We start from the raw sequence: 26,633 nt of genomic DNA, 5'->3' as shown, positions 1-26,633 counted from the left end.
TTAATTTTTTAGATTTTTAGATCAACTTACTGAATAAAAAATTGCTGATTCAAACAGGGAAATCGTTACGCGCAAATTTCTTCATATTTGAAATTAAGGGAGTTTTCTAGTCTAGAAGCATTTGAAGTACCGTAAAAAAAAAGGCAATCAACATTTTTACTATCCATTTTTTTATGTTATTTATTAACATTACAGGAATACAGAAAAAAATGGATACTAAAAATATTGATTGCCTATTTTTACGGCACTTCAAAAAATTACCTGAAATTCATGCTTCTAGACTAGAATACCCCCTTAATAAAAAATTATTCACTTGCAAGAAGACAAAAATTAATGACATTAAAGTTAGCAGTCACTTAACCATTTTTTTATTTTTGTTAACAAATGGATTTTTTCTAAAAAATTGCACTTTTTATTTTTTTTAATTTTTACATATCAATTTTTTTTCTACTTTTTTTTTTTGCCATAATATATTTATTAAAAAAAATCTTAAAATTATTAAATATCTCAATTAATTATCATAGAAAATTAGTTTGTATTACATTTATGACATTAAATTTAGCTGTTACAATTGTTTTAATTTTTTTTAACAAATAAATTATTAAGAAATGGACTTGTAGAAATTTTGATAAATTAAAAATGCAATTTTTTAAAATAAATTTTTTTGTAAAAGAAAATTAAAAAATTGTCAAGTGAAGAAAAATTTTTTATTCAACCAGTTAACGGTAATCAATTTTATAATTAACTTTCATCATTTATTAGATTAAATACTTGAAATTGTTTAATATAATTTTTAAGTATTATTTATCCTTAATTTTAATTATAAATTTATAAAAATCGCTTAAAATTTTTTTCCGTAAAATGAATAAAAAATTTTTTATTATTCCAACAAGAAACATTTTAGGTTTCGTTTTCATTTACTGTGTGTAATAGTACCGATACTCTCCGCAAGCGCTTCGATCGACTGTAGTCTGTAACGGCAACCTTCTAGTCCAACGCCGAGAAACATAAATTTCTACTGAGAACTAAGTAATTGCAAATTGCAAGTAAACTGACAGACAGTAAGTACTGAGTATAAAATACAATAAAATTTTTCTTGTTTTTCAGTGGCTGACAAGCTGACATACACCGCGGCTTCTTCTACCTGATGGCGTAGTGCAGCGTAGTGAAAAGTATAACCCGAGTTTCTGGTAAAAAAATTAAAAAAAAAAAATTAAAAACTGGTGACTGGTGACTACTGACTAACCAATTTGGTCTCGACATAATATAACATATATATTAGCATAAAACACATAAATTACAAGTACACGAAAGTAACGAGGACGAAGAACACTCGTCGGAATTAATGCCACGATGGCTGATAAAAGTTCAAACGATATCCTGACGATGGAGAAAATAGAAAATAATGTTGAGGTAAAAATTCATTTATTTATTTACTTATTCATATTTAATATTAGTTTTAATTGTAATTTATTAATTACGTATGATTTAGTGTAATAATTATTTGAAATAGTTTAATTATTGATGACGATTAAATGTTTTACACTATTGTGAATTGACAGGTTGCTGGAGATGGTGAAGCTTTAGTGTCAACCAGTAATGATGTTGCCGATCTTGAATTCCAAGCAACTCAGGCAATTTACAGGCTAGAAGAAGCCGCCGACAACCCAGCTAGTGCTGACAATTCTGCTTGGAATAATCCCTCGGGATTTCTTATTCATCCAAAGACTCCAGAATCAGTGCTGTCATTAATGCAGGTTAAAATTATTTTTATTAATGTAGAATATAATCTATATTATTAAGAGAATAAGCCTAATTTTGTGGCCAATATATTTATATGATAAAATGGCTTTTTAACCGAAAAAAAGTAAACTAATAAATAATAGTCGATTTGTAATAAGTAATGATCAACTGCTAAAAATTACCATTACAACCAGTAAAATCGTGATTTTAATATTCACAATGTAATATTTATTATTTAAATGCTACAATTTATTCTTTACATGGAAAAAAATACTATTTCAAACAGTAATATTCGCTATGTGAAAATCTAAAATGTTTTAAGTATAATAATTAAGAATTTTGACTTTGATATTTATCATTTGGTACCTAAAAAATGATCGCATGATATGTAAAAAGTATACAATAGAGTTATTAAATTTCTAATACAAGCAACGTCAATATTTACAAAGTAAAATGGTAAATTTTAAACGCAACGCTAAAAATCAAACTATAATTATTGACTTGCTTGGACTGGTAAAATATATATTTTAAGAGTAGAATTTTTACTGTTTAAAAATGTTAAATTCTCCCAGAGTGAAATCCTCTTCTCCTCATAGAATGGATTATATATTGTAACGGCAATTTTTACTATTTGAAATTGTAATTTTTCAAGATGAGAGAGTTGTTATTTACTTTAGTGACAGCTATTAATCACTTATTTTCGACATTAAATTACAAATTGTAGCTTTTACACTTTCTAGATTAAGTTCTGTTATATTTATATTTTTGCCACTCCGATATCCGCTTTACTGTTTCAAACTATAAAAATTAACCGGAATCCGAGTGAATTTTACAGTTTACTTTTTTCCGTGTATCATAAGAAAGGTCGAGACAAAAATTAGTATCTTTTGGTTCTATATATTTTTTGGTATTCAATTTTTTATTATGTTTTTGGAGGAGTTTTTAGTAGTCTTCTGGTTTTATAAATTTGTTTAGTCACATTAGTCCATTAAATTATTCGTAATTGATCCTGTGATAGCACTATTATTTATTTAATTTATTTAAAAAGTACCCAAACTATTGATATGATTATAAACATAAAAAAATCATTAAGCTAAAGTTTTCTTATTCATAATTCGTAAATCTTGGCAGTCGCAGTGATTCTAGGTTGCTAGTTAATGTTACTGTAATAAAATTAAATTGAATCGTGCTTTGTATCAGCCGATAATGATAGTATATTTCCGGTAAAAAATTTTGTTAGTCTATCAAAAATATTTTTACTTTAATGATACTGAAACCAGCCGACACTTTTACCATTCATTAATTTTATTTATTCATTTATTTATTTATTTATATACTTACACGCCAATCGGCTTTATACACATTTATAATACAAAATTTTGAGAAAAATTAATACAAAAAAATTGTCCTAGAAGAAAGACTGTTAGACTGTTAAGATTCTTTTCGATGAACTCGAAGCTATCTACACTGAGAAAAAAAAATACTTTTATTAAGAAAATTTTCTTGATACAAGAATTTTTAATCTTGAAAATTTTCAAGAATATATATCTTCCTAGCTCAAGAACTTGTCAAACTGATTTAAATAATTTTTACTTAATTTAAATAAAGCTTTTCTCTTGTTTATCTATTACCCAAAGATAAATATTGATGCTCTTCAGAAATTAATAATTAATAATAATAGAATATTTTATCGTCATCGAGTTTTTTGAACCAAAAAATTGTTACTTAAGTGAAAGTATTTTTTTTTCTCAGTGTAGTAAATCGGGTGCTTCATCAATTAAGCCTGTAAATAATTTAAAAAAGATAGTGCAGTTTGAAATCTGTCTGCGTTTTTCAAAAGTGTCCAATTTATAGTATGTTATCGCTTCATCTGGTGTGACTAAGTGTTCATGTTTTTTCGCAAGCTTTTGAGCCAGGATTTTGGAGAACTTATGTTAACATATAAATTAGTAGTAAAAAATTATTTTAAAAAAAATTAATTCATAGTTTTTTTTAATTTCTACATCTGGAATTTTTTTTCTATATTTATTTTGTAGTAATTAATTTGTTATATTCTTAAAATTTATTGAATGTCTCATCATTTTATAACTATTAACTTTATTATCATTGTTATAATTAATTTTCATGATACTGAACATTTTACTGAACTTTTTTTACAATAATTTTGAATAAAATTAAAAAAATTATCAATTTACAGGACCTTGTAATTCATGAAGATATTCCTCAAGACGATGAACTAGAATCGCAATCAAATCAAATAACAGCCTTGCCAACACTGACAGAAGCTGCACGAGTAGCCCTGGTGGCTCACTCGGTGTCAGCATACGCAGTGGCTTTGCCAAGAACACACGCACAAAGACTAGCAGCTCGGTTGGCCGCGGATACCACAAGATGGCTCAGTCACATCTTTCATTTCGTCGACTGTGCTTCTTCTTTTCACGAAGATCATCTGGAAGGCCTAGTGCGAGTGACCAGACTTGCTCTTCACAAAAAGTACCCCAAGTATCTGGAGGAAGGGTTCTCTGCTTTGGCTTCTTCGCCCCCTCTAATTTACAGCTCCATTGCAGCTCCCTTGGGGGTTGTCAAACATCTTTGTCGACAGGTTTGTTCTACCAAAACTAACAATAATAATAATAATAATAATAATAATATTTCATAATAAATAAATAAAAAACAAATTATTTTAATAATTTTAGCTTTCACTGCCATTGAATTGCATTCGTCCGATTCCACAAAACACAATGTTTGGATCGCGACAAACAATGGACATCTCTGCGCTAGAGAGACGCTTAGTTGAGGACACCAGTATTAACGGTGTAACGCCGCTTTTAGTATTAGCTGAGGTCGGTACTGTCTTAACTGGGCATTGTGATAATGTATCGAGACTTCGGGAAATTTGTGACAAGTACAATGTTTGGTTACATCTTCGTGGTCATTCATTAGCTGCTCTTGCATTAAACAATACCCCCAAAGACTTGGTATTTATTTTATAAATAATTATATTTAACAACCTATATTAATAAGAGAATAAAAAAAATTTTGTGTCTAGGATAGTCATGTGATAAAATCGATTTTTTTAGTGAAATTTAGTGTCATTACAAAGGTCTTGACTTGAATTTGTGCTTTTTCAGGTTTCATTTCATTCCCACCGAAAGTTAATTTGTTATGATGTATTTAGGCTGCATTTGAAAATGCTCTATCTCTAGACACATAATTAAGAAATGACCTTGTATCTTGTGAACTATTGACATTTTTCAAGATATAAGCTCATCCCGACATTACACTCATCGAGATCTTTCATTTGAGTACCCACATCAATTTTTCATATATTGATATATATTATATATATGTATACATGAAAAATATATCAAAATGCTATGTGGGTACTCAAATGAAAGGTCTCAATTAGTGGACCATTAAAATGAGTTTATATCTTAAAAAATGTCAATAATTACGTAGCTAGTTAATAATTAATCTAATTTTCCAGTCAAAGAACCTTTCAGTTAATTTAATAAATATTTTAGCCGTCAAAAATCGCTGACAGTATTACACTGCCTCTGGGCGCATGGTTAGGCATACCATCGTTACCAGTAGTAACTTTATACAGACTAACAGATAGTAAAGGAGACAAACCAACTCAAAGAGATACAACTCTAAGTCTAGTATCAGGTTTGATGGCCGAATCTCTGTCTCGGCGGCTACCAACACTGCCTCTTTGGGTGGCTCTCCAAGTTCTCGGGCGAGATGGAATCCAAACGAGAATAAAACAGTGCTTCCAGATAATCGAACAACTTTATAATAAAATAAAAAAATTTCCTAATATTAAATTTTTGGTAAGTGACATTATTATTATTCATCGATAATATAATATAATATAACATAAATTATTGGATTACGTGCGATAATATCCTCGGACAAAAAATTACTGCAACCAAAAATTAATGAACCAAATTTCACAAGGATTATTTATCAGACAGTCAATATCGAACAAACGTAATCTATCTATACTAATATTATAAAGAGAAAATATTTGATTGTTTGTTTAGCATTAAATAGGCTCTGAAACTACTGAATCGATTTGAAAAATTTTTTCATTGTTGGGAAATAGACAATATCCCCTGGTGCCATAGGCTTTATTATATTACAATTAATTTTGAAATTTTTGTTAAATACCCGTGCGAAGCCGGGGCGGACTGCTAGTATTTTATAAAATAAAAAAAAATAGCTAATACTCTGAACATTATTTCATTATTTATTTAAGAGTGATTTTGTGCATGTTTATCTAAAAAGACGCCAACAAATAAGCTTGTTACCTTGTTGTGCCCTAATATTATCGATTTTATGTTTGTTTATCTAAAAATAGGCCAACACATATTTAGTCTCGAGGATATTTAGTCCGGAGATATTTTGTCGGGGATATTGACGCGTGTTACCAATTATTGAGCAACTTATTATTTATGAATTGTGGTTTTTGTTAATTGCAGAGCCAAATACCAGGTGGTGAAAATTGTTCACACACGATAAATGAGCTGACAAACAATCCAATAAACGGCCCGAAATTATTTGAAGTCGTTGCCAGTGCTTTAGTGTTTCAATATGTACCGGCTGTAAGGGAAAACCAGACGTCAGAACGTGTTCTTAGTAACTCAGACAAATTTAATTGCTGGCTTGGACAGATTTTGCAAAGAGATATTGAGAGTGTGCCCATTGAATTGTGCGAGCTAGAACAGTATGGTATTGCTATTAGGATATGTTGTCTAGAGAGTCCAGATCCACCACCAAGTTCTGAAGATATTGACAATGTTGAAGCTTGTCTTGAGCAACAAATTGTAAGCTTATAATAATAATAATAATAATTATTATTATTATTATTATTATTATTATTATTATTATTATTATTTTATATTAATAAATTATTTTATCTGTAGGAAATTTTAAACGCAACAGTGGAACACAAAGAAAACTTTTTAAGATTAGTAAAACAAAACAATTCTCTGCGTTTCGTAGACTTGCCTGGATGGGCAGGATTAGGTGGAGTACGGTACGAACCACCAACGTGGGTTCAGATTAAGACAGATGAAACAAAAGCTGAGCTTAATAGATTGAATAATCAATTAGTTGAAGCTTTACGCAGTACAGACGCTGCATTCTCACTGGGAGAAGGCGATGATGGATTAAGTTGTGTACGCTTTGGAATGGTTACACAAGACACTGGTAAATTTTATATCTTATGATATATAACTATAATAACTTTATTATATATTAACAGACTAATTCGGGATTTATCTTTTTAATCTAATTAGACTTAGCAAAATTAATATCGCTGGTGCTGCAAGTCGGCAGAGAAGTAGAGGCTAATTCAAAGTTATTAGATACCATTTCCGAAGTTGTCAAAAGAGGAATCGAGACAGCGCAGACAGACCTCGAGAGAGAAAATGCCGAAAAACTCTGGCAAGAAGGTATTCTCAGACACGTTCCTGTTGTTGGTACTTTTGTCAACTGGTGGAGTCCACCGCCTAAAGAAAGTGGAGTACGAGGACGAAGTTTAAATTTACAAGCTGGTTTGTATTTTTTACGCTTAATTTTCTTTCATAATTTTTGGGTTTTTTTTTCAATTGTTAGAGATAATTTACAGTAAAACATATAACTACTTTCCAAAACAAAATAATTAAAAAAAATATTTATAAACAATCACCTTGCTATTATGGTTAAATTTATTATCGTTGGAAAAGTCTTGACCTGGAGTTGTGCTTTTTCAAGGTTTCATATCATTCTTATCAATAGTCAATTTATGATGATAAGTATTTGAGCTGCATTCGAAAATGATCTCTAGATACATAATTGAGAAACGACCTTGGATCATGAGAACTATTGACATTTTTAAAGATATAAGTTCATTCCGACATTACACTCATCAAGACCTTTCATTTGAGTACCCACATAAATTTTTCATATATTTCATATATTTATATATATTATATATATGTATATATGAAAAATATATTAAAAATACATGTGGGTACTCAAATGAGAGCTTTTGATGAGTGTAACATCGGGATGAGCTTATATCTTTAAAAACGTCAACAGTTAAAAAAATACAGTGCAATTTAACAAAAATCATTATTCAGTAAAGCAAAATTTTATTTATTTCACATAGTGACTGCGAGGTTGCTAGTTATATATTAATATGATGTAATTGTGTTTTATTATGCATTCCTTCTGGTTCTATGTACAGCCTCAATAGAATCACTTCTAGAAATAAAATGATAAATGATAAAATTTCAGGTGTTGTCGAAAGTACGGAAAATATTTACAAGTACCACATGCAAATACAACCAAATACAACGACCAGCAATGGATCTGGAGCCCGAACACCCCCACAACCGCTGGTGCAAACTCCGGTCGGTGCTGGCAGTCAAAGTCATAGCAGATCTTCAAGTCACTCGAGCTTACAGAGCAATAAGTGTATTTCCACGGTTGCTAATTCCAATGTCTTGCAATCCCAGGTTAAAGAGGAACTTAACGATCCGCGATCGTAGTTAGATAATATAATATTTTCTATTGTTTTAAACATTTAATGATGCGAAGTAGCTATTTATAATTAATACCTTGACACTGCTCATTGTAAAAATATAAAAATAAAAATAACGAAAATATTCCCGGTATTTGTGATAGTTACGCATTGCATTGACGTACTAATTACTTAATTTAGTAATACGTTATAATGAACTATTAAATTAAAATAATAAATAATAATTAATATATTTCACACATAATTACTTTTGTTTTTAATTAAGTAATTAATTAATTAAGCATATATTTAACTGGAATTTTATTTTTATTTATGTATTTAGTAATAATGTAATTTGCTTTAACGCGTTACTTTTATGCACAACAGCTTACAATCATGTGATATGATAAGTAAAAAATTAGTGTCTGCAATTACATTACCAAAAATGAAATGATTATTCTTATTAATGAGCTTTTATTGTAATTTTATTGTTTTTAACGAGTAGACACAATTTATTTGTTGTATATTCATTTTAAATTTAATATTGATTACACACGACACAACATTGTTATTGAAATATGTAATTATTTATAAAGATAGATGCAAAAAGATAAATTAAGTCCTTGATATATATTTATGTACCGAAATATTGTGATAAAAGTATAAATATTACATCACGAGCTGAATAAATAATTAAAATACTGTATGACTGTAAATTTAATTTTTATTAAAAAAAGGTGATTGTCGGGTTTTTTTTTTTTTTTTACTGGGATAAAAGAATTTAGGGATCGGTTTTTAGTAGATTTCATAGAAATTTAACTACTGCTATGTCCTCATGGCGGAACTTTTGAAAAATTCTGCTTTATTCCGACTTAACTCGACAAGCTGAGTCAGAAAATACGTATGGTTCAAAAGTTTATATATCATGACCCAAATGCCAAAAGGGCGCATATCAATTTATACGCTCTTTTGGCTTTACAGGGCCAAAAGGGCGTATAAATTTTTTTATTTTACTAATCGCTTTATTAACACTTTAATTCTAAAAATAAAAAAATAAATTTCCAAAGCCGAAAGCACCATTTTTGAGTAATTAATTTTCGAAATCGCATCTTTTGCACGTAGAGGTATAGAGAGATGGTAAAGTTAGATGAAATCTTCCGTACTACTCGCGTAATGCAAATAGATTTCATACTAACTTAACCATTTCTCTATACCTCTACATGTAAAAAATGCAATTTCGAAAATTAATTACTCAAAAACTGTGCGGTGAATTGATTTGAAATTTTGATGGTGAATTATTAATATATTTATCTTTCGATAAAAAAATTCTATAAGTTTCTTGAAATATGCTTTTCGCGAAGGTACTACCTTAAGTCCTATTCTGCTATGCCAATTATGAAATTTCCTGTTGCAGTGGCTTTATTTTCAGAAGATTTTATAGTTTTTTTTTTGTATTATACAATCCTATTTTTTTTTTTTTATTCATTCTGAAATCTACTTTTATGTCGGCTGCCGAATGGTCTTTTACTGTTTTTGTTTTAAAAAATATTCATTGCACGGTAAGAACAAGATAACACTGGATATCATCCTAGATTATACTGAGTGAAAAAAAATCCAGATAATAGCTAGTATAATCCAGATTATAATTAGTATAATCCAAATTATAATTAGTATAATCCAAATTATAATGAGTATAATCCAAATTATAATGCGTATGATCCAGATTATAATGAGTATAATCCAGATCATAATGAATATAATCCAGATTATAATGAGTATAATCCCGATATTACGCTGTATAATCTGGATTATAATAAGTATAATCTGGATTTTTTAGCTACTAACAGAAATTTTTTTCACCACAGATATCACTGAGTATAACCTGGGATGATATCCAGTGTCATCTTGTTCTTTCCATGTGAAGATCATACTCCTTAATTTTTATTAAAAAATATCATGTTATTACAAAATTATAAGGATTTTTGTGGAGCAAAAATGACTATAGCTCGAAAAATATTCGACATTTTCGTATAAAACTGAAGATACATATATTTAAATATATAAACTTTGATTGGTCAAAAAAAAAAATTTTTTTTTATTTTGAAATTTCACAGTAGCTATCCCTCTTAAAGTTTTCACTGGAAAGGGTTTATTAAAAATTATAAATTAACATTTAAATGTACTTTATTTCTCTTTTAGTTTATTAGCGATACAATAGGAGGAATAATAAAGTTGAGTTGCGTGGCAGACACAATATTTTTAATTCACTGAAAATTATAAGTAATTGCTTTTATTTATCAGCATCCATTTATTTTATTTTATTTTATTTTTTTTTTTATTTATTTTTTTTTTTTTCCAGTTTAAAAACCCTTTTTTATCGTTTATAATTTCTTCTATTAAAGCTTATGTACGCTATTTGTACTGATACAAACCTTAATACAATCAAACAAACAATTTATTATTCGTAGCCTTGTTTTTATATAATTATAAAATATTTTTATAAAATTATATATAAAAAAAAAAATTCTAAAAATCAAGAAAAGTTGAGCGCCATTTAAATTTCCGCCATCATAAATCGACTTTTGATTTAATCTTATTTCTTCTTTACTCAAATTAATTAATATATGTCTAATAATTATAAATATTGCATAAAAATTCGTGCTAGGCCACTAATTAATGGTGTATTTCAAATTTCTAGTCTGTGCCTATGACCAATTATTAATTAACCCAAAATAGTTCAATTACATATTTTAAATTTTTAAACTAAGTACAAATACATTAATCATTAATTATTAATTAATTTTTTTTATCAATTACGGCGTATAAAAATGATTAAAAAATTGAACGAGGTGAAAATTCGTAGAGTCAACGGGATAATAAATTCACGTGTATTTATTACCGCTGTACAAAATTCGTAATTAATAATATTAATAGGGTCGCTTCTGTACAATTGACAATAAATTAGAATGAACGTTTCATTGACAATTGTCTTCCTTAATAAGATTTTTTTTTTTTTTTATATTTATTCATCATGTATAGGCATTTTTTCTTTAGAATAAAAGTAATTGCCGTTTTTCGTGTTACTTTGTGCCTTTTTGGTAAATCATGTAACTGATGCCAAAAGAGCGCATCTCAACATCTACGCCCTTCTGGCTCTGCAGAGCCATAAGGGCGTATAAAAAAATTTTTTTTTCACTCCAACTAATCTAAAAATGTTTATAACATTTAGATCTGTAAGAAAAGTTAATAAAAAAAATTTTTTTGTATTCGCCTTTTTGGCATTAAAACAATAAAATTCTAAACCCAAAAGGGCGTATCATTTTTTTTTAATCATAATTAATTATTAGCTTAAACAAAAAAAAAGAAAAGTTATAATACTGGTAAAAATAATGACCCCTCTACTCATTTTGTTTGAAGAGGATGTGTATTTGATTAAAGAAGAAACTAAAATATCAATTAAATTATCATTATGTTTTGCTGCTAAAAGTAAACAATAATAAATATACATAGCTTGTAAATTTAAACTTTAAAAAAAAATATTTTAATCTGATATGATTTTGTAATTTGTACAATTAAACAAGTCTAATAATTAATTATGATTAAAAATAAATGATACGCCCTTTGGGCTTTAAAATTTTTTTATACAAAAAGAAATTTTTTTATTCTCTTTTATTACAGATCTGAATGTTATACACATTTTTAAGTTGGTTGAAGGAAAAAAAAATTTTTTATACCTTTTGGCTTTGCAGATCCAAAAGGGCGTAAATATTGACGCCCTTTTGGCATTAGTAATGCGGAATAGTAAATAATTTAAATAGTAAAAAAGGCTTGAATTTTGACACATACAAAGATTAAAAAAAAGTTTTACATAGAATACTGTATTGGTCCGTTTTATTTACGGCAGTCTTCAACAATAGACGATATTTTAATTTTAATAAAATGGTTCCATTAATTTATTCATTTAATTATTAATTTTATAGATCTAATTTATTTTATTAATTCGAGGTGTAGAGCTATTCGTTAATAAAACTACAAAAGATTTAATGCACTGTAATTTACTACTTTTTAAGGTAAAACCCTTTTAGTTTTTTAATATGTACGAGCATGACAGACATCAGTTTAAATTTCCTTATTTTAAAAATTAAACGTAAGAATTTTTTAATAAAGTAATTTTTTTTAAACTTCTTTTCACGAAAAATTAAACTAATTTAGATTTTTGATAAAAATTTGAGCCATTTATTTTATTTGGCAAGAAATTATTAGCTGATGAACACTGTTTACTTAGTGACTAGGATATACGATCAAATTCAAGTTACCATTTCTTTATAATTATAATTATAATAATAATAATTATTATTATTATTATTTTCTAACATTACATTACTCATTACATCTTACAGTATTAATTAATTATAAATTCTCCTTCATTTCTTCCTTGTTTATTATTATATAATTTTTTACTTGTGTCTTCAAGCCAGCGACGCTCAATTATTTCCTCAATATTTGAAACTTATCCAAACTATAAATTAAAACTCACATCTATAAATTCTACTAATTATTCTCCATAATTATAATTATAATTTTAATAAATTTTACAATTATTTACATCGGGTAGTCCCACACTAAGCAGCCCATATAAATACGCGTTGTAATAAGTCACATAATCTAACTTCTTTATTAAATCTTTACATCTACTTTTTCATAATATATAATAATAATCATAATAATATAATTTATAATAATAATGATTGTAGTAAATTTATGGAAAAAAAAAAAAAAAAAACAATTCCAAACAAATACATTTTGTATAAATATTACAAAATTTGATATAAATAAATGCTGGTGGAATGGCACTGAATCTTCCTTACATTTTTTAGGTCAAAAATTATGACATTAAAATTAACCGACGTTTAACAATTTTAGATTTTTTTTTATTAATTAAATTAGAACAAAAAAAAGTATTTTTACAAAATTTCACGTATAATTCTCGTTACTGATGTCATAAAGGCGTATAATAAAAATCCTATTTTTTTCAAGTCCAAAAAAAATTTTTAGTATGGAGAAAATTTTTTTTTTGCATTCTTCACGTTTCATACAAATATACGTTGATTCTAAAAAAAAATTGTTTTATAGAAACCGAAGTATTTTTTCATGAAATGTGCAGAAATGCAAAAAAAAATTTTTCTTCAAACTAAAAATTTTTTTGAACTTAGAATAAAAATTAAAATTTTTATCATACACCCTTATGGCATCTGTAACGCGAATTTTTAAAATTTTCTATATGTGAAATTTTTTCAATTAATTTTTTTTTAATAATTTTTTCAATAAAAAAAATTCTAAAAATTTTTAAATGTCGGCTCACTTAATTGCCATTAAAAATTTACTGAATGGAAGAAATGACAAAACAAACACAGTATTTTTAAACAAATTTAAATACCATGGCATACAATTAAATATTATGATTATACCTCTTTAAATTGCCACACTTTACACTTTATTTTTATTTATTATTTAATATTTATTTAATTCTTATATTTTATCTACGTATTTACAAAGTTAAGATCGAACTTAATTGCGGAATTCGCCGTAGGTTTCGTTGTAGCGATTTTGTATCATTTTTTTTTAATTTTTATGATCTTTAGTACAATACAATCTTTCCGCATGAACATATTTCAAATAATTATTATTTTAGAACCTTTTTTTTATTGTGTTCCCGGGCTTACATGTAATAACTTAATAATTATTAATATAACTTCCAACTGGGAACGTACCACCGGATTACGGTTTGTACTGAAAGTGTATATGGGTCGCCTGAGCAGTGGCAGTTTTATTAGCTATTTTTTATTACTTTAAACACAGAAATCGATGAAAGTATTTTAACCCTTGTAATTACAGATTAAATTTTTTTTTTAAGGATAAATTATTTCTTCACAAAAGTAATAGTAATTTTACTATACGGTCAAACAAAATAAAAAAATTTTAACAGAAGTAATCATAGTTAGTAAGATGGACCTGGAAAAATTGTTACTTTAAATAATAAATATTTAATTGGTAACTGTTGTTTAGTTTTATAATTATCATCTAGATAGGGTGGGATAATTATTAAATAAATAAGAGATGAATTTTCTAAGTTTGTTACGCTGATAAAAAAATTTATTTTGATTCAAGAGAAGAAATCTTTAATCAAGAAGATCATTTGGAGAAATTTCATTACGTTAAATCAAGAAGAAAAGTTTTTTAATTAATAAATTTTTCTTTGTTTCAGTAAATTTTACTTAATTAAAAAATTTTTCTACTTATGGGGGGAAATACATGTAGAAAAACGTTTTCATGCTGATTTTTTATTAATTTTTTTTAATAAACAATGTATGAAAATATGATAAAAAATCACGATTTGATTTCAAAGCCTTCTAAAAAATGAAAATTTTTATTATTTATTTTTTTTTTTTTAACTGAGGTTCATATAAAAAATGTAATATCTCCGCTATTTATTAAGTTATATTGTTGTTTAATACGAAAAAATAGTCATAAATATATGTATAAAATAACTTGATAATTTCAATAAATAATATTAATTTTTTATACCTTAAAAAAATTAATGAAAATCAGCATGAAGATGGCCTTCAAAACGTAACCCAAGACAAAGAAATTTTTAAAAATGATTTTCTCGATTCAAGATTTTTTCTCTTGAACCAAATTAATTTTTTTATCTATTCAAAAATAGCAGCAGTAAAAATATAAATTTACAATCAATTTAATTTAAAAATAAATAATTACTAAAGTCTCATAGATAATTTTAATCAGTTGAAATTGATCATAGAATAGAAAGTTATGCATATCAAAATTCAAAAAGATAAATTTTTAAATTCTACCGCTGTTATTAATAGGTAAATAATCATCTTCTCGAAACTCACAGTACAAACATAAATTACATATAATTTGCGCGATATAATAATAATAATAATAATAATAATATTTTAAACATATAGTATAAATAATCTTTAAAAATTGTCTTTTGGTATTCTCTCTCACATAAAATGTGATATCGATATCTATTGACGTCTACTTCCCTAGGTAGTAATTTTAATTACATCAATATAAAATAAACAAAAGTGCCACCAATTTTACAGTCCTAGGGTGTAATCTATCGTGATATTAATCATCATTATTTCATCATAATAGAATTTAGTAATAATAATAAATGTCTGGCATTTTGATTGAGATTCAGGTCGTTACACATTAATTATAAATCTCATTGTATAAATATTTCGATTGTTGAGTTTGTCCGAGATTCTTCGCCCCCTCTTTTGTTCATTATAAATATTAATCTCAGTCTCGATATATTTTTCACCTGTTAAAACTTTGGTTTCTTCGTAAATATATTAAATATCAGACAGCATATAATAATAATTATAATAATATTATACACCGAATGATGTCTTATTAATTAGGACCATTTTAAATTATTGTTATTATCTATTATCTCATATGTTGTCTCATGATGAAAGATTTTATAACTCCGTAACAGCGTAAAGGTTGGGATCGCTACCTTGGACCTGGCTGAGAGTAGGAATAGCGGAGGCCTTTTCTTGGCGCGCTTGAGCGCGGTTGTATGTTCCGTACATATTAGGAACAACGTTGTTGGGAGCTGCGCCATTGAACTGTCCGCGAGAGAAGTTTCGGTCGAGAGTTCTCACTTGGTCCTGAACTTGATCTTGGACTCTGATGTTCGGCGTCTTGTTCTTCATCAATGACCGAAACTGATTCATGTTGGTTTGCGACCGCGATTCGAATTCCCAGGATGGCTGACTCGGGTTTGGAGGCAGTGGTCGATTCTGGTTCCACACTGGGGTGGGTCCTCGTTTTAGGTTTGCGAGATTCTTCGGGTCCAGCGTCTGGGTCTTGCGAGAGTCTTGAAAAGTCGCGAGATGGGCAGGTCCGTGGGAGTTATGAGACATTGTACCGGTGAAGGACGCCACACTTGGAGTCCAAGGAGGTTCCCTCCCTAAAATTAACAAGAATCTATATTATTAAGAGAATAAGAAAAATTTTGTGGCCAGTGTATTTATATGATAAAACAGGTTTTTATGGTTAAATTTGGTATCATTGGAAACGTCTTGATCTGGAGTTGTGTCTTTTCAAAGTTTCATATCATTCTTATCAATAGTCAATTTATAATGATAAGTAGTTAGGCTGCATTCGAAAATGATCTATCTCTAGATACATAATCAAGAAATAACTTTGTATCTTTTGAACTATTGACATTTTTTAAGATATAAACTCATTTTGATGTTATACTAATTGAGACATTTCATTTGAGTACCCACATCAATTTTTCATATGTTTGTATATATTATATATATGTATACATGAAAAATATATAAAAATGCATGTGGGTACTCAAATAAAAGCTCTTGATGAGTGTAACATCGGGATGAGCTTATATCTTTAAAAACGTCAATATTTAAGAAAGTACAGTGCAATTTAACATAATTAAAAAATGACTTTGTATCTTGTCAACTTATGAAATTTTTAAAGATATAAGTTCACCCCGACATTACACTCATCAAGACCTTTCATTTGAGTACCCACATCAATTTTTCATATATTTATATATATGATATATATTAGGGTGGGTCAAAAAAATCGAATAATTTATTTTTGATTTTATACTCTGAAAAATAGGTTCGTAGACACCTAAAAAGAATTCTCTCCAAGTATAAGCTCTTAATTATAACGGGAAGGTCCTCCGCTTTGCGGGTTTCTATTTTTTTCGAATAATCAGATAAAAAAATTTATATCTCGCTTCCAACTGCTTGGAAAAATATTCCGTGGCATAGATTTTGTGAGAAATTGAATGCTTTACAAAAAGGTCTCTTATGACTTTTTCAAAAACTCAACCGATTAAAAGATATTCATAGTTGAAGTTTGGCTATTTTAAGGAAAATATTCGTTTTTATTATGAATTTTATAAGTCGATGAAAAAAATTATTTCGGATTGCGGAACTCATGATTTTGTAGGAAATTTACTGCTCTACAAAAATGGTCTCTTATGATTTTTGATTAAGTGAAGCCGTTACGAGATATTCATCGTCAAACATTAACGAATATCAATATTTCCAGTTTTTGATCAATAATTCGATAAATTTTAATTTAAACTATGAGTTTCAGGAAAATTTACATAAATTTGAGTTTCGATCGATAAAGAAATGTTATAATAAGTTAGATAAAGAATTATTGGAATTATCATTGATTTTCCTTGGAGAAATGCCTCAAGAAAAGATTTCTTTCAAACGTCCTGGTGCTGTTCATCATGCTAGATGGATGGCTAAGGCCATTTATAGTTTGAAAATGTATCTATTCAGAGATGAATTCAAACTCTCTCAGAAAGAATTGCATGGTCTTCGTCATTTCTGTATTTTTATAGTCACATTGTATTTAAAAGCTTGGTTTTCATCAACTTCTGCAACAACTGCTGCTTATCATGACTTGCAGTTTATGAAAAATTTATTGGAGTACAAACATATCAATCCTTTGATTTCTTCAGCTACGTGTGAAAAAATGATTTCGCACTTATGGTATTTGAGCGATGAACTTGCCATTTTATCACTGTTTGACGATGGCGTTCCATTAGAAGTAAAAAAAGTATTGTTGAAGCTGTTAATACTCGTGAAGGTACAGATTCTAAAGCTAAAAGATTTGTAATTGCTAAAAAAGATTTGAATTCATTGGCGCAGAGAACTCTGAGTGACTTTGTGTCTAAAAAGTCATTAAATCTTTTCAAAATCTTCGATCTACCGTATGACTTTCTTGATGTCGATGTTGAATTATGGCCTACTAATGAGAGTTATCTCGAAAATAAAGAATACTTTCAACAACTAAAAGTTGTCAATGATTCAGCAGAGCGAGCTGTTGCATTAGTTAGTGAATATAATCAATGCTTGACAAAAATGAAGAACAATTCCAGTACTTATTGCAAGTTGTCAAAGAACATCAAAAACATTCCCAAATTGTAATAAAAGAAATTATTTATAGTAATAGCGTACTGTTATGTTAAAAATATAGACAATTATATTGCAATTGATAATTCAATAAAAATTTATCTATAAAAAAGTTAAATACTGGTTGTTTCTCACTTGATTCAATACTTTTCATATTAAATTTGACAAAGAAATATGTCATTCACTTCAAATTAAACTAATCATTGGCTATATGTCGAAAAAAATGCTCTAATTTCTTGTTTTAATGCAATCAAACAAGCTCAAGACTGAAAACAATATTAAAAAAATTGTTTATAACATTTCTTTATCGATCGAAACTCAAATTTATGTAAATTTTCCTGAAACTCATAGTTTAAATTAAAATTTATCGAATTATTGATCAAAAACTGGAAATATTGATATTCGTTAATGTTTGACGATGAATATCTCGTAACGGCTTCACTTAATCAAAAAATCATAAGAGACCATTTTTGTAGAGCAGTAAATTTCCTACAAAATCATGAGTTCCGCAATCCGAAATAATTTTTTTCATCGACTTATAAAATTCATAATAAAAACGAATATTTTCCTTAAAATAGCCAAACTTCAACTATGAATATCTTTTAATCGGTTGAGTTTTTGAAAAAGTCATAAGAGACCTTTTTGTAAAGCATTCAATTTCTCACAAAATCTATGCCACGGAATATTTTTCCAAGCAGTTGGAAGCGAGATATAAATTTTTTTATCTGATTATTCGAAAAAAATAGAAACCCGCAAAGCGGAGGACCTTCCCGTTATAATTAAGAGCTTATACTTGGAGAGAATTCTTTTTAGGTGTCTACGAACCTATTTTTCAGAGTATAAAGTCAAACATAAATTATTCGATTTTTTTGACCCACCCTAATATATATGTATACATGAAAAATATATGAAAATGCATGTGGGTACTCAAATAAAAGCTCTTGATGAGTGTAACATCGGGATGAGGTTATATCTTTAAAAACATCAATAGTTAAAAAAGTACAGTGCAATTTAACAAAAGTCATTATTTAATAAAGCAAAATTTTAGTTATTTATAGTTCAAAGTCCCGGCAGTCACAAAGTGACTATAAGGCTGCTAGTATTTATTATTTTGTATTTTATATTAAAATCGAAAACAATAAATTTATAATTGAAACTTATTTTTAATTAAACAAAAAAAAAATAAAAAATGAGCAAATAATTTATTATAAAAAAGTATTATTTTAGTTTGAAATGTTATGTAAAAAAAATTCAAAGCTTCAAGATTTTCTTTCAAGATGATTACAGTTATTTCAACGTCAAATTTCCTTCGATAAAGTTGCTGATAAAATGATAAAAAAGTAACGATAAATCGCTTTTAAAAACAAGCCAAGTAGAATCTGTTAGTCACATCCGAAAGATAAAACTTTTTACAAGAAAACGGAACTAACACTCCTATTTTTTTTTTTTTTACTAGTCATGATCAATTTCATTTTTTTCAATAAATAAAAAAAGCCTGAAAAGTCATAATTCATAACTAAAAGGATAACCAGTCGCTATACTTGCATCAAGTTAAACAAGAAAATTTGAATAAAAAAATTAAAATAACTTTGCATTTATTTATGTTTATAGAATAAGCATCTCATCACAGTTTTCATAACTCCCATCCGTTATACAACGAAATAATCCGACACTTTAACAAATTTAAGCTTTTATATTTAAAACAGTTATTTAATTTTAATAAACTATTGTTAATTGAGAAAACAAGGAAAGTTTTTATGTTAACTAACTCGAGCGTATTATAAACAAAATAAAGTTTAAAGATGTTAATAACTATAATCATTTTAAAAGTTTCCTTCTAAAGTCTTTATAAAGTACTGAAACAAATATAACAATTGTCGCTAATTGTCGGGAACTTTTGCGTCATATTTAACGACTAAGTTCACATTTATGATACCGACGATTATCTAAATGTTATTAATGTTTTCTTTCGACATTCAAAACTAAATTACTTAATACTGCATTTATAGTTGAGATTTTTAAATTAAAAATAAGGTAATTATTTAAGTGAGGCCATAAAAATGAAAAAATTTTTTTTCTTGTTTTGTTTTTCTTTGAAATTTTTCGAATATCAATCTTTTTCATTGAAAAACTTATTATTTAAAGTTAAAATTGTGATAATCAACTTTTTGTTTTAATTGTTTATTTTTTTGTGTTTTCCAAATCAAATAAAAATCAAATAGAAATTTCATTTAAAAAATATTAAAATTAAAATGTTTTACCCCACTTGTAAATATTTACCAACATTTTTTATGATTTAAACATTTTTTATAAATTTTTGAAAAATTTGACTTTTAATCAACGATTTAGAGATAACGCGGTAATTTTTAAATTAAGGTACCGGTGGGTAGTAAGGCCTAGCGAAGGGAGATTTAGAAAAAAATCGAAAATATTGTATTTAATTATTACAATGTATAATTAATTTTTAGATTAATACATTAGTCATAAAATATATTGGAGTAATGGTAATTTTCACCATAAACAAACACAAAATTAAATTTTTTCAAAAACTTTGTGAATAGGCCTTATTTTACTACGGTAGGGTAATAAGGCCCAAGGGTTATACATACTGGAAATAGTTATACTATACTTGATAAAATTGGTATTAGAGATCAATCTTCACTTAAATTGAGCAACAATACTTTTTAAGATGTTGATAAAAATTAGAACAATGATTTTAAATTATTAAATATAAAATTATAAAAAATGTTTACCATTTACTCAAATCGTTTTTTAAGAATTCTTCTGCGCTACTTTAGCATATTTAGGATGATGAAATATAGAGGACAAGGAACGTTGTATCGGGTCTCTGTAAATTTGTAGCGACATTTCTATGCTAGACGCTTCTACCAGAGAAGTCTTTAGCGGAAGCGGTTATTTTAAATAGCATTTCTATCACGTAGGCCTTATTACCCGTGGGTACCTTATTAGATTGGATCTTGTTAAGACATTGCAAGGCTTTTCTAAAATCTTTGTTTTTATTCTTGAAATGTAATCCATGGTATTATTTTGAAGTCACGACAAGATCAATAGAATCTTGATTTCGATTGAAACCGTACTTAAAATTGAAAATTTATGAAAACAAGGAACGATTTGATAAAGATCGAATTTGATAACGATCTTATTACCCGCGGGTACCTTATTCTTCAGATTTTGCACAAAATACAGAACGATTAAGAAAAAATTGTGTTTATCCCATTTTTTTGAATTTGTAAAATTTTATTGAAATTATAAACTCAATCGAGTAATTTTTTTCTATCCCAAAAATAATTAAAACTATTATCTATAATTAACAAAGTAATAACAAAAAAAATCTCACCAGGTCCCGAGGGGGCGTGTCCTCAGTAGAAATCATTAGATTCAAGAGTTTTGCATTGTTTACTTAAAGTTGCGTACTGACCAGGTTGATCTCCGTGCCCAGAACGGTGCTCAGCTCGTCCACTTGCCGATTGCTGATTATGCTGAGACAGTTTGTGATCTCCGATCCCTCCACTCCCGTTAACACCCCCACCTCTGTAATCATCAAAATAAAATTAATTACAACAAACCCCTTCTTCTCTTTCTTCTTCTTCTATAATCTACTTAATTAATCAATTAATTAAATAATCATTAAATTAATTTAATTAATAAATTAATAACATTAAATTCAAAACTTTAAACTTGAACTTCTTTGTATGTATACGATTAAAAAAAAATACGTTTATAGTAATAAAATTCTATCCACTGATTAATAAAACGCACAACTAACATCTATTGGCGCAAGCAGCAGCTCTAACAAAATTTAACTTTTTTTTTAGATCTATCATCTTGAAGAAAATAAATTATTTAAGCAGCAGAAAAAATCCAGACTGTATATAATGAGATAATAATAATAATAATAATAATAATAATAGTAAGAAATTGTTCGATTATTTATCAATTGTAATTGCAAGATTATGATTTATGACAATTTAAGTAGCAATTATTACTATGATTAAGATCTATGATCAAGATTTTGCTACTTTAATTGTAAATGATGCTAAAATTAACAGATGTCTAACAAAATTTTTAGGTAAATATTTACAATTGGGGTCAACCATTTTAATTTTCATTTTTTTTAAAGAAATTTCTACTTAATTTTATTAATATATTTTTTTTTTTTAAAATACATAAAAAAATGAACAATTAAAAAAAAAAAAAAAAGTCGATTTTTCACCCAGTTGTGGCCCAAAATGGGATTGACCCCATACGGAAAAAAGTAAAACTGTAATAAATAATAGTCGATTTGAAATCAGTAGTGATCAACTGCTAAAAATTACCATTTCAAATAGTAAAATCGTGATTTTAATAATCACTATATAATATTTATGATTTAAATGCTACAATTTATTCTTTACATGGAAAAAAATACTGTTTCAAACAGTAATATTCGCTATGTGAAAATCTAAAATGTTTTAAGTATAATAATTAAGAATTTTGACTTTGATATTTATCATTTGGTACCTAAAAAATGATCGCATGATATGTAAAAAATATACAATAGAGTTACTAAATTTCTAACACAAGCAACGTCAATATTTACAAAGTAAAATGGTAAATTTTAAACGCAACGCTAAAAATCAAACTATAATTATTGACTTGCTTGGACTGGTAAAATATATATTTTAAGAGTAGAATTTTTACTGTTTAAAAATGTTAAATTCTCCCAGAGTGAAACCCTCTTCTCCTCATAGAATGGATTATATATTGTAACGGCAATTTTTACTATTTGAAATTGTAATTTTTCAAGATGAGAGAGTTGTTATTTACTTTAGTGACAGCTATTAATCACTTATTTTCGACTTAAATTACAAATTGTAGCTTTTACACTTTCTAGATTAAGTTCTGTTATATTTATATTTTTGCCACTCCGATCTCCGTTTTACTGTTACAAACTATAAAAATTAACCGGAATCCGAGTGAATTTTACAGTTTACTTTTTTCCGTGTATCATAAGAAAGGTCGAGACAAAAATTAGTATCTTTTGGTTCTATATATTTTTTGGTATTCAATTTTTTATTATGTTTTTGGAGGAGTTTTTAGTAGTCTTCTGGTTTTATAAATTTGTTTAGTCACATTAGTCCATTAAATTATTCGTAATTGATACTGTGATGGCACTATTATTTTTAAAATTTATTTGAAAAGTACCCAAACTATTAGCGTGATTATAAACATTAAAAAATCATTAATTAATCACTTATTTTCGACATTAAATTGTAAATTGTTTTTTTTACACTTTCTACATTAAGTTCTGTAACATTTATATTTTTGCTACTGCGATCTCCGTTTTACTGTTACAAACTATAAAAATTAACTAGAATCCGAGTGAATTTTATGGTTTACTTTTTTCCGAACACTTGTAAATAATTACCAATTTTTATCTGATTTTTATACTTTAGACGGATTAAAAAACCAAAGCAATAAATTATTTTCAGACACCTGGTACTTAGAGTATCATCATCATAGACTGATTTCTGATAGACTGATTTCTAAACAATTAACATATGTATAAATTTAAAATTAAATAAAGAACAAAAACATGCACAAACTTTAACATGCTCTCGTGCAGCTGACGTGCTCGAGCTGTTGCGGTAGCGTAGGATGGCGGGGGCGGCGTTAACAGAAGAGGCTGCTTAATTGTATTATTCGTGCCATGAGAATTTGGATTAAGAGAAGGGGCTGTAGGCGGGTACGACCCTTGGCCACGGAGAGTCCTGGCTGCGATCGCCTGCGATGCTGCTGACGGTGGCAAAAATGGGTCCTGCTCGTCAACTTGAGAGTAATCCCTTCTGGAACAATTTTTATTATTTCAGTTTATCTGTTCTACAAATTAATCGTTTGTTAGTAAACACTTTTAATCATTGGGATTAATTAGTTAGTGATAATGATAATTTTCTCACTAAAAAGGAAATTACTATCTTTATTTAGTGAAAAATTATTATCGTTATCGATAAGATTATTGATGAGTAATTAAAAAAAATTGTAATTAGGTCAAGGTCATTTATTTGTTCTTATTACTGTTATCCATTGTTTTATCTTCTTTTTATTTTTTATCGTAGTTAAAAAAAAATTGATAAATCATCAGAATTATTTTTTATATCTTAAGCTTGAGGCATTTGGATAAGAATTATAAAAGTGTTCACGAAGAAAAAAAATTTTTATTCTCTTAAATTTATGACAATTATTTTTTTAATTTATAACTTAATTTATTTCTAGTAATTAAATAATTTTTTTTTTTTTAATTATTTAAAATAAAACAAATTAAATGGCAAAATTTTGATAAAGATAAAGTTATTCAAAATCAATCATTTTAAGGAAGTCCTTTCGCTCCAGTTGAGTCACAATAACTGTAGTAGTCAATATTCGATAAATTAAAATAAAAAATTCCTAAGATTAAAAAATAAATAGTATATGAAGCATTAATTTTTGAAATTTTGAAAATTAAAAAAAAATTAATTTGACTCTTGTAAGGGCCAGTTCTTCAATCCAGGATAAAATTTTATCCGAGATAAAAGTACTGACAATATAAGAAAAAAAAAAAAATTCAGCGATGTGATATAACTCTCAGTTAGTTCTCCATGAATTTGGTCATTCATTAAAATCCTTTATTAAAAAGTTGATGTGACGTTTTCATTGTTGTTGCTTTTCGTTGCTATGGTGACCACTTTGGCAATGGTTACCATAGTAACAGTTACTATGACAACGGTTACTATAGCAACGGTTACTACGACAACGGTAACCATGGTAACAGTTAAATATTAATTCAGAAAAAAAAATTACTTGAATCAAATAAATAATTTTGAAGGATTTTATCTTCTTGATTTGAGTAAAAAAATTCTTAAACAAAGAAATTTTTCTTGGTTTAAGTAAATTTTGCTTCATTCAAGAATTTTCCGTCTTGATCCAAGACAATGAAACTCTTCAAAATTATTTTCTTGGTTTAAGAATTTTTTTCTTGATTCAAATTTATTTTTTTTTCTGTGCACAAAATAGTAATAACATCTTATTGTGTCAATTAAATTATTTTAAAATAATTAACACAATTATAAATTAATAATGGATATGTCAAACGCAAGAAGCACATCCAATTTAGTATTGAATTAAAAAATAAAATGTCCTCGATGATATAATTATAAATCCGATGAACTAGTTGATTTTGTCGTATGGTTAGAAGGGAAATTTTGTTAATTTGTAAATTAGGTAGTTTTTGTTATTATCAGCTTCATTATTATTATCTGAATCATCGTTGGAAGATAAAACGAAATTAATAATGTTCTTCATAAACTATGACAATAAATCGCGTACAATATACTTCTTTTGTGAAAGAAGAAAAGTTATAAAAATAAAATTATTTATTTACAATCAGCAAAATGTCACAGTTGGAGATGAATATTTCTGTGACATGTGGCTAATGTTTTTATTTATTTTAATTCAAAATAAGTAATTAATAGATAAATAAGGACTTTAACTATTAGATAAAAATTAATTTTATGCATAATCTAATATTTTTTATTCTAGATAGATGGCGAAAGAACCTACTTAAGGAAACCAGTAAAATGATTACCGTTTTCTGATATAAATCCAGGTATGAGAATCGACCCAGACTAAAATCGTAAAAAACAGTCCAGCAGCAAGACTAGCCAGAAGCATGAAAGTCAGACCATAGAGTCCAAGATGACAAAGACCTTGGGCAGCTCGAATATATTCCTTGTGAAGAGGCTTGCAATCAAGAAGAGTCGTCAAGCGCGACATACGTTCGTTGATATCTATGACGCTATCCTTGAGGCTTTGGAGCTTCGGTTGCAGGGTCTGTTTGTCGTAGAGTTCATAGGCGATTTTTTCGACTGCATTCAAACTCGATAGCATGAACCCAGCAGCCATTTGTCCTTCTCGTAATCGTTGAGTAAACGGATGGTTCTGGGTACTTTCACAGCGCATGTAATAATTAAGTACTTCGCTGACCATCACGGTGGGGCTGTTTTTCATTAAATAAGTGTCAGGTGAGACGCAGAGGTCACCCAGGGCTACTGACGTTGCTAGGTACAAGGAAGCCATTAACCATGATACTATGACGGCAAACAGGCCAAATACAGAAAACCTACACAAAAAAAAATTTTTTTTTTTAATGCTTAGCAAATAATCAAACGTCAATATAAAGGAACTTTTTCACTTTTCAGGAAGTACATGTCTGAATATCGAACGACAGTATGAAACTTTTTTATTTTCCAACTAATCACTTAAGAAGTATTAAACTAGTTTATGTGACAGACATAAATGTCACTAAATTTCTTGACATAATATGTTATACATATGTATATTTT

The 26,633-nt window shown here is 27.6% G+C and overlaps 2 protein-coding genes across 3 annotated transcripts in view; one reads left to right on the top strand and one right to left on the bottom strand.

Moving 5' to 3' along the window:
• Positions 1-1,120: 1,120 nt before the first annotated feature.
• Positions 1,121-8,869, top strand: LOC141524147 (pyridoxal-dependent decarboxylase domain-containing protein 1). Of its 2 annotated transcripts, none has more exons than XM_074237819.1 (9): positions 1,121-1,413; positions 1,563-1,757; positions 3,941-4,345; positions 4,440-4,586; positions 5,268-5,576; positions 6,228-6,572; positions 6,672-6,957; positions 7,047-7,304; positions 8,029-8,869. In XM_074237819.1, the coding sequence occupies exons 1-9, from the start codon at positions 1,354-1,356 to the stop codon at positions 8,280-8,282; spliced, it is 2,259 nt and encodes a 752-aa protein (XP_074093920.1). In that variant the 5' UTR covers positions 1,121-1,353; the 3' UTR covers positions 8,283-8,869. The 2 variants fall into 2 exon arrangements, with proteins under 2 accessions (XP_074093920.1, XP_074093919.1); XM_074237818.1 differs by having other exon boundaries at positions 1,122-1,413; positions 4,440-4,721.
• A 1,551-nt stretch (positions 8,870-10,420) lies between these two features.
• Positions 10,421-26,633, bottom strand: part of Tty (tweety) — a 38,602-nt gene continuing 22,389 nt past the window's right edge. Inside the window, exons 4-7 of the mRNA XM_074259983.1 lie at positions 25,877-26,410; positions 23,862-24,101; positions 21,695-21,807; positions 10,421-16,259 (exon numbers count right to left, since the gene is read on the bottom strand). Of these exons, the coding sequence (XP_074116084.1) occupies positions 15,766-16,259; positions 21,695-21,807; positions 23,862-24,101; positions 25,877-26,410 (1,381 nt within the window). The 3' untranslated portion in view covers positions 10,421-15,765. The remainder of the gene's footprint in view (positions 16,260-21,694; positions 21,808-23,861; positions 24,102-25,876; positions 26,411-26,633) is intronic.

This window comes from Cotesia typhae, unplaced genomic scaffold, assembly GCF_013202065.1.
Source record: "Cotesia typhae breed Kobodo isofemale line unplaced genomic scaffold, CoteBio_Ctyphae contig_22, whole genome shotgun sequence".
NCBI lineage: Eukaryota > Metazoa > Arthropoda > Insecta > Hymenoptera > Braconidae > Cotesia > Cotesia typhae.
Note: the sequence above shows the minus strand (reverse complement) of the source record. Positions and strands in the feature narration are given on the sequence as shown.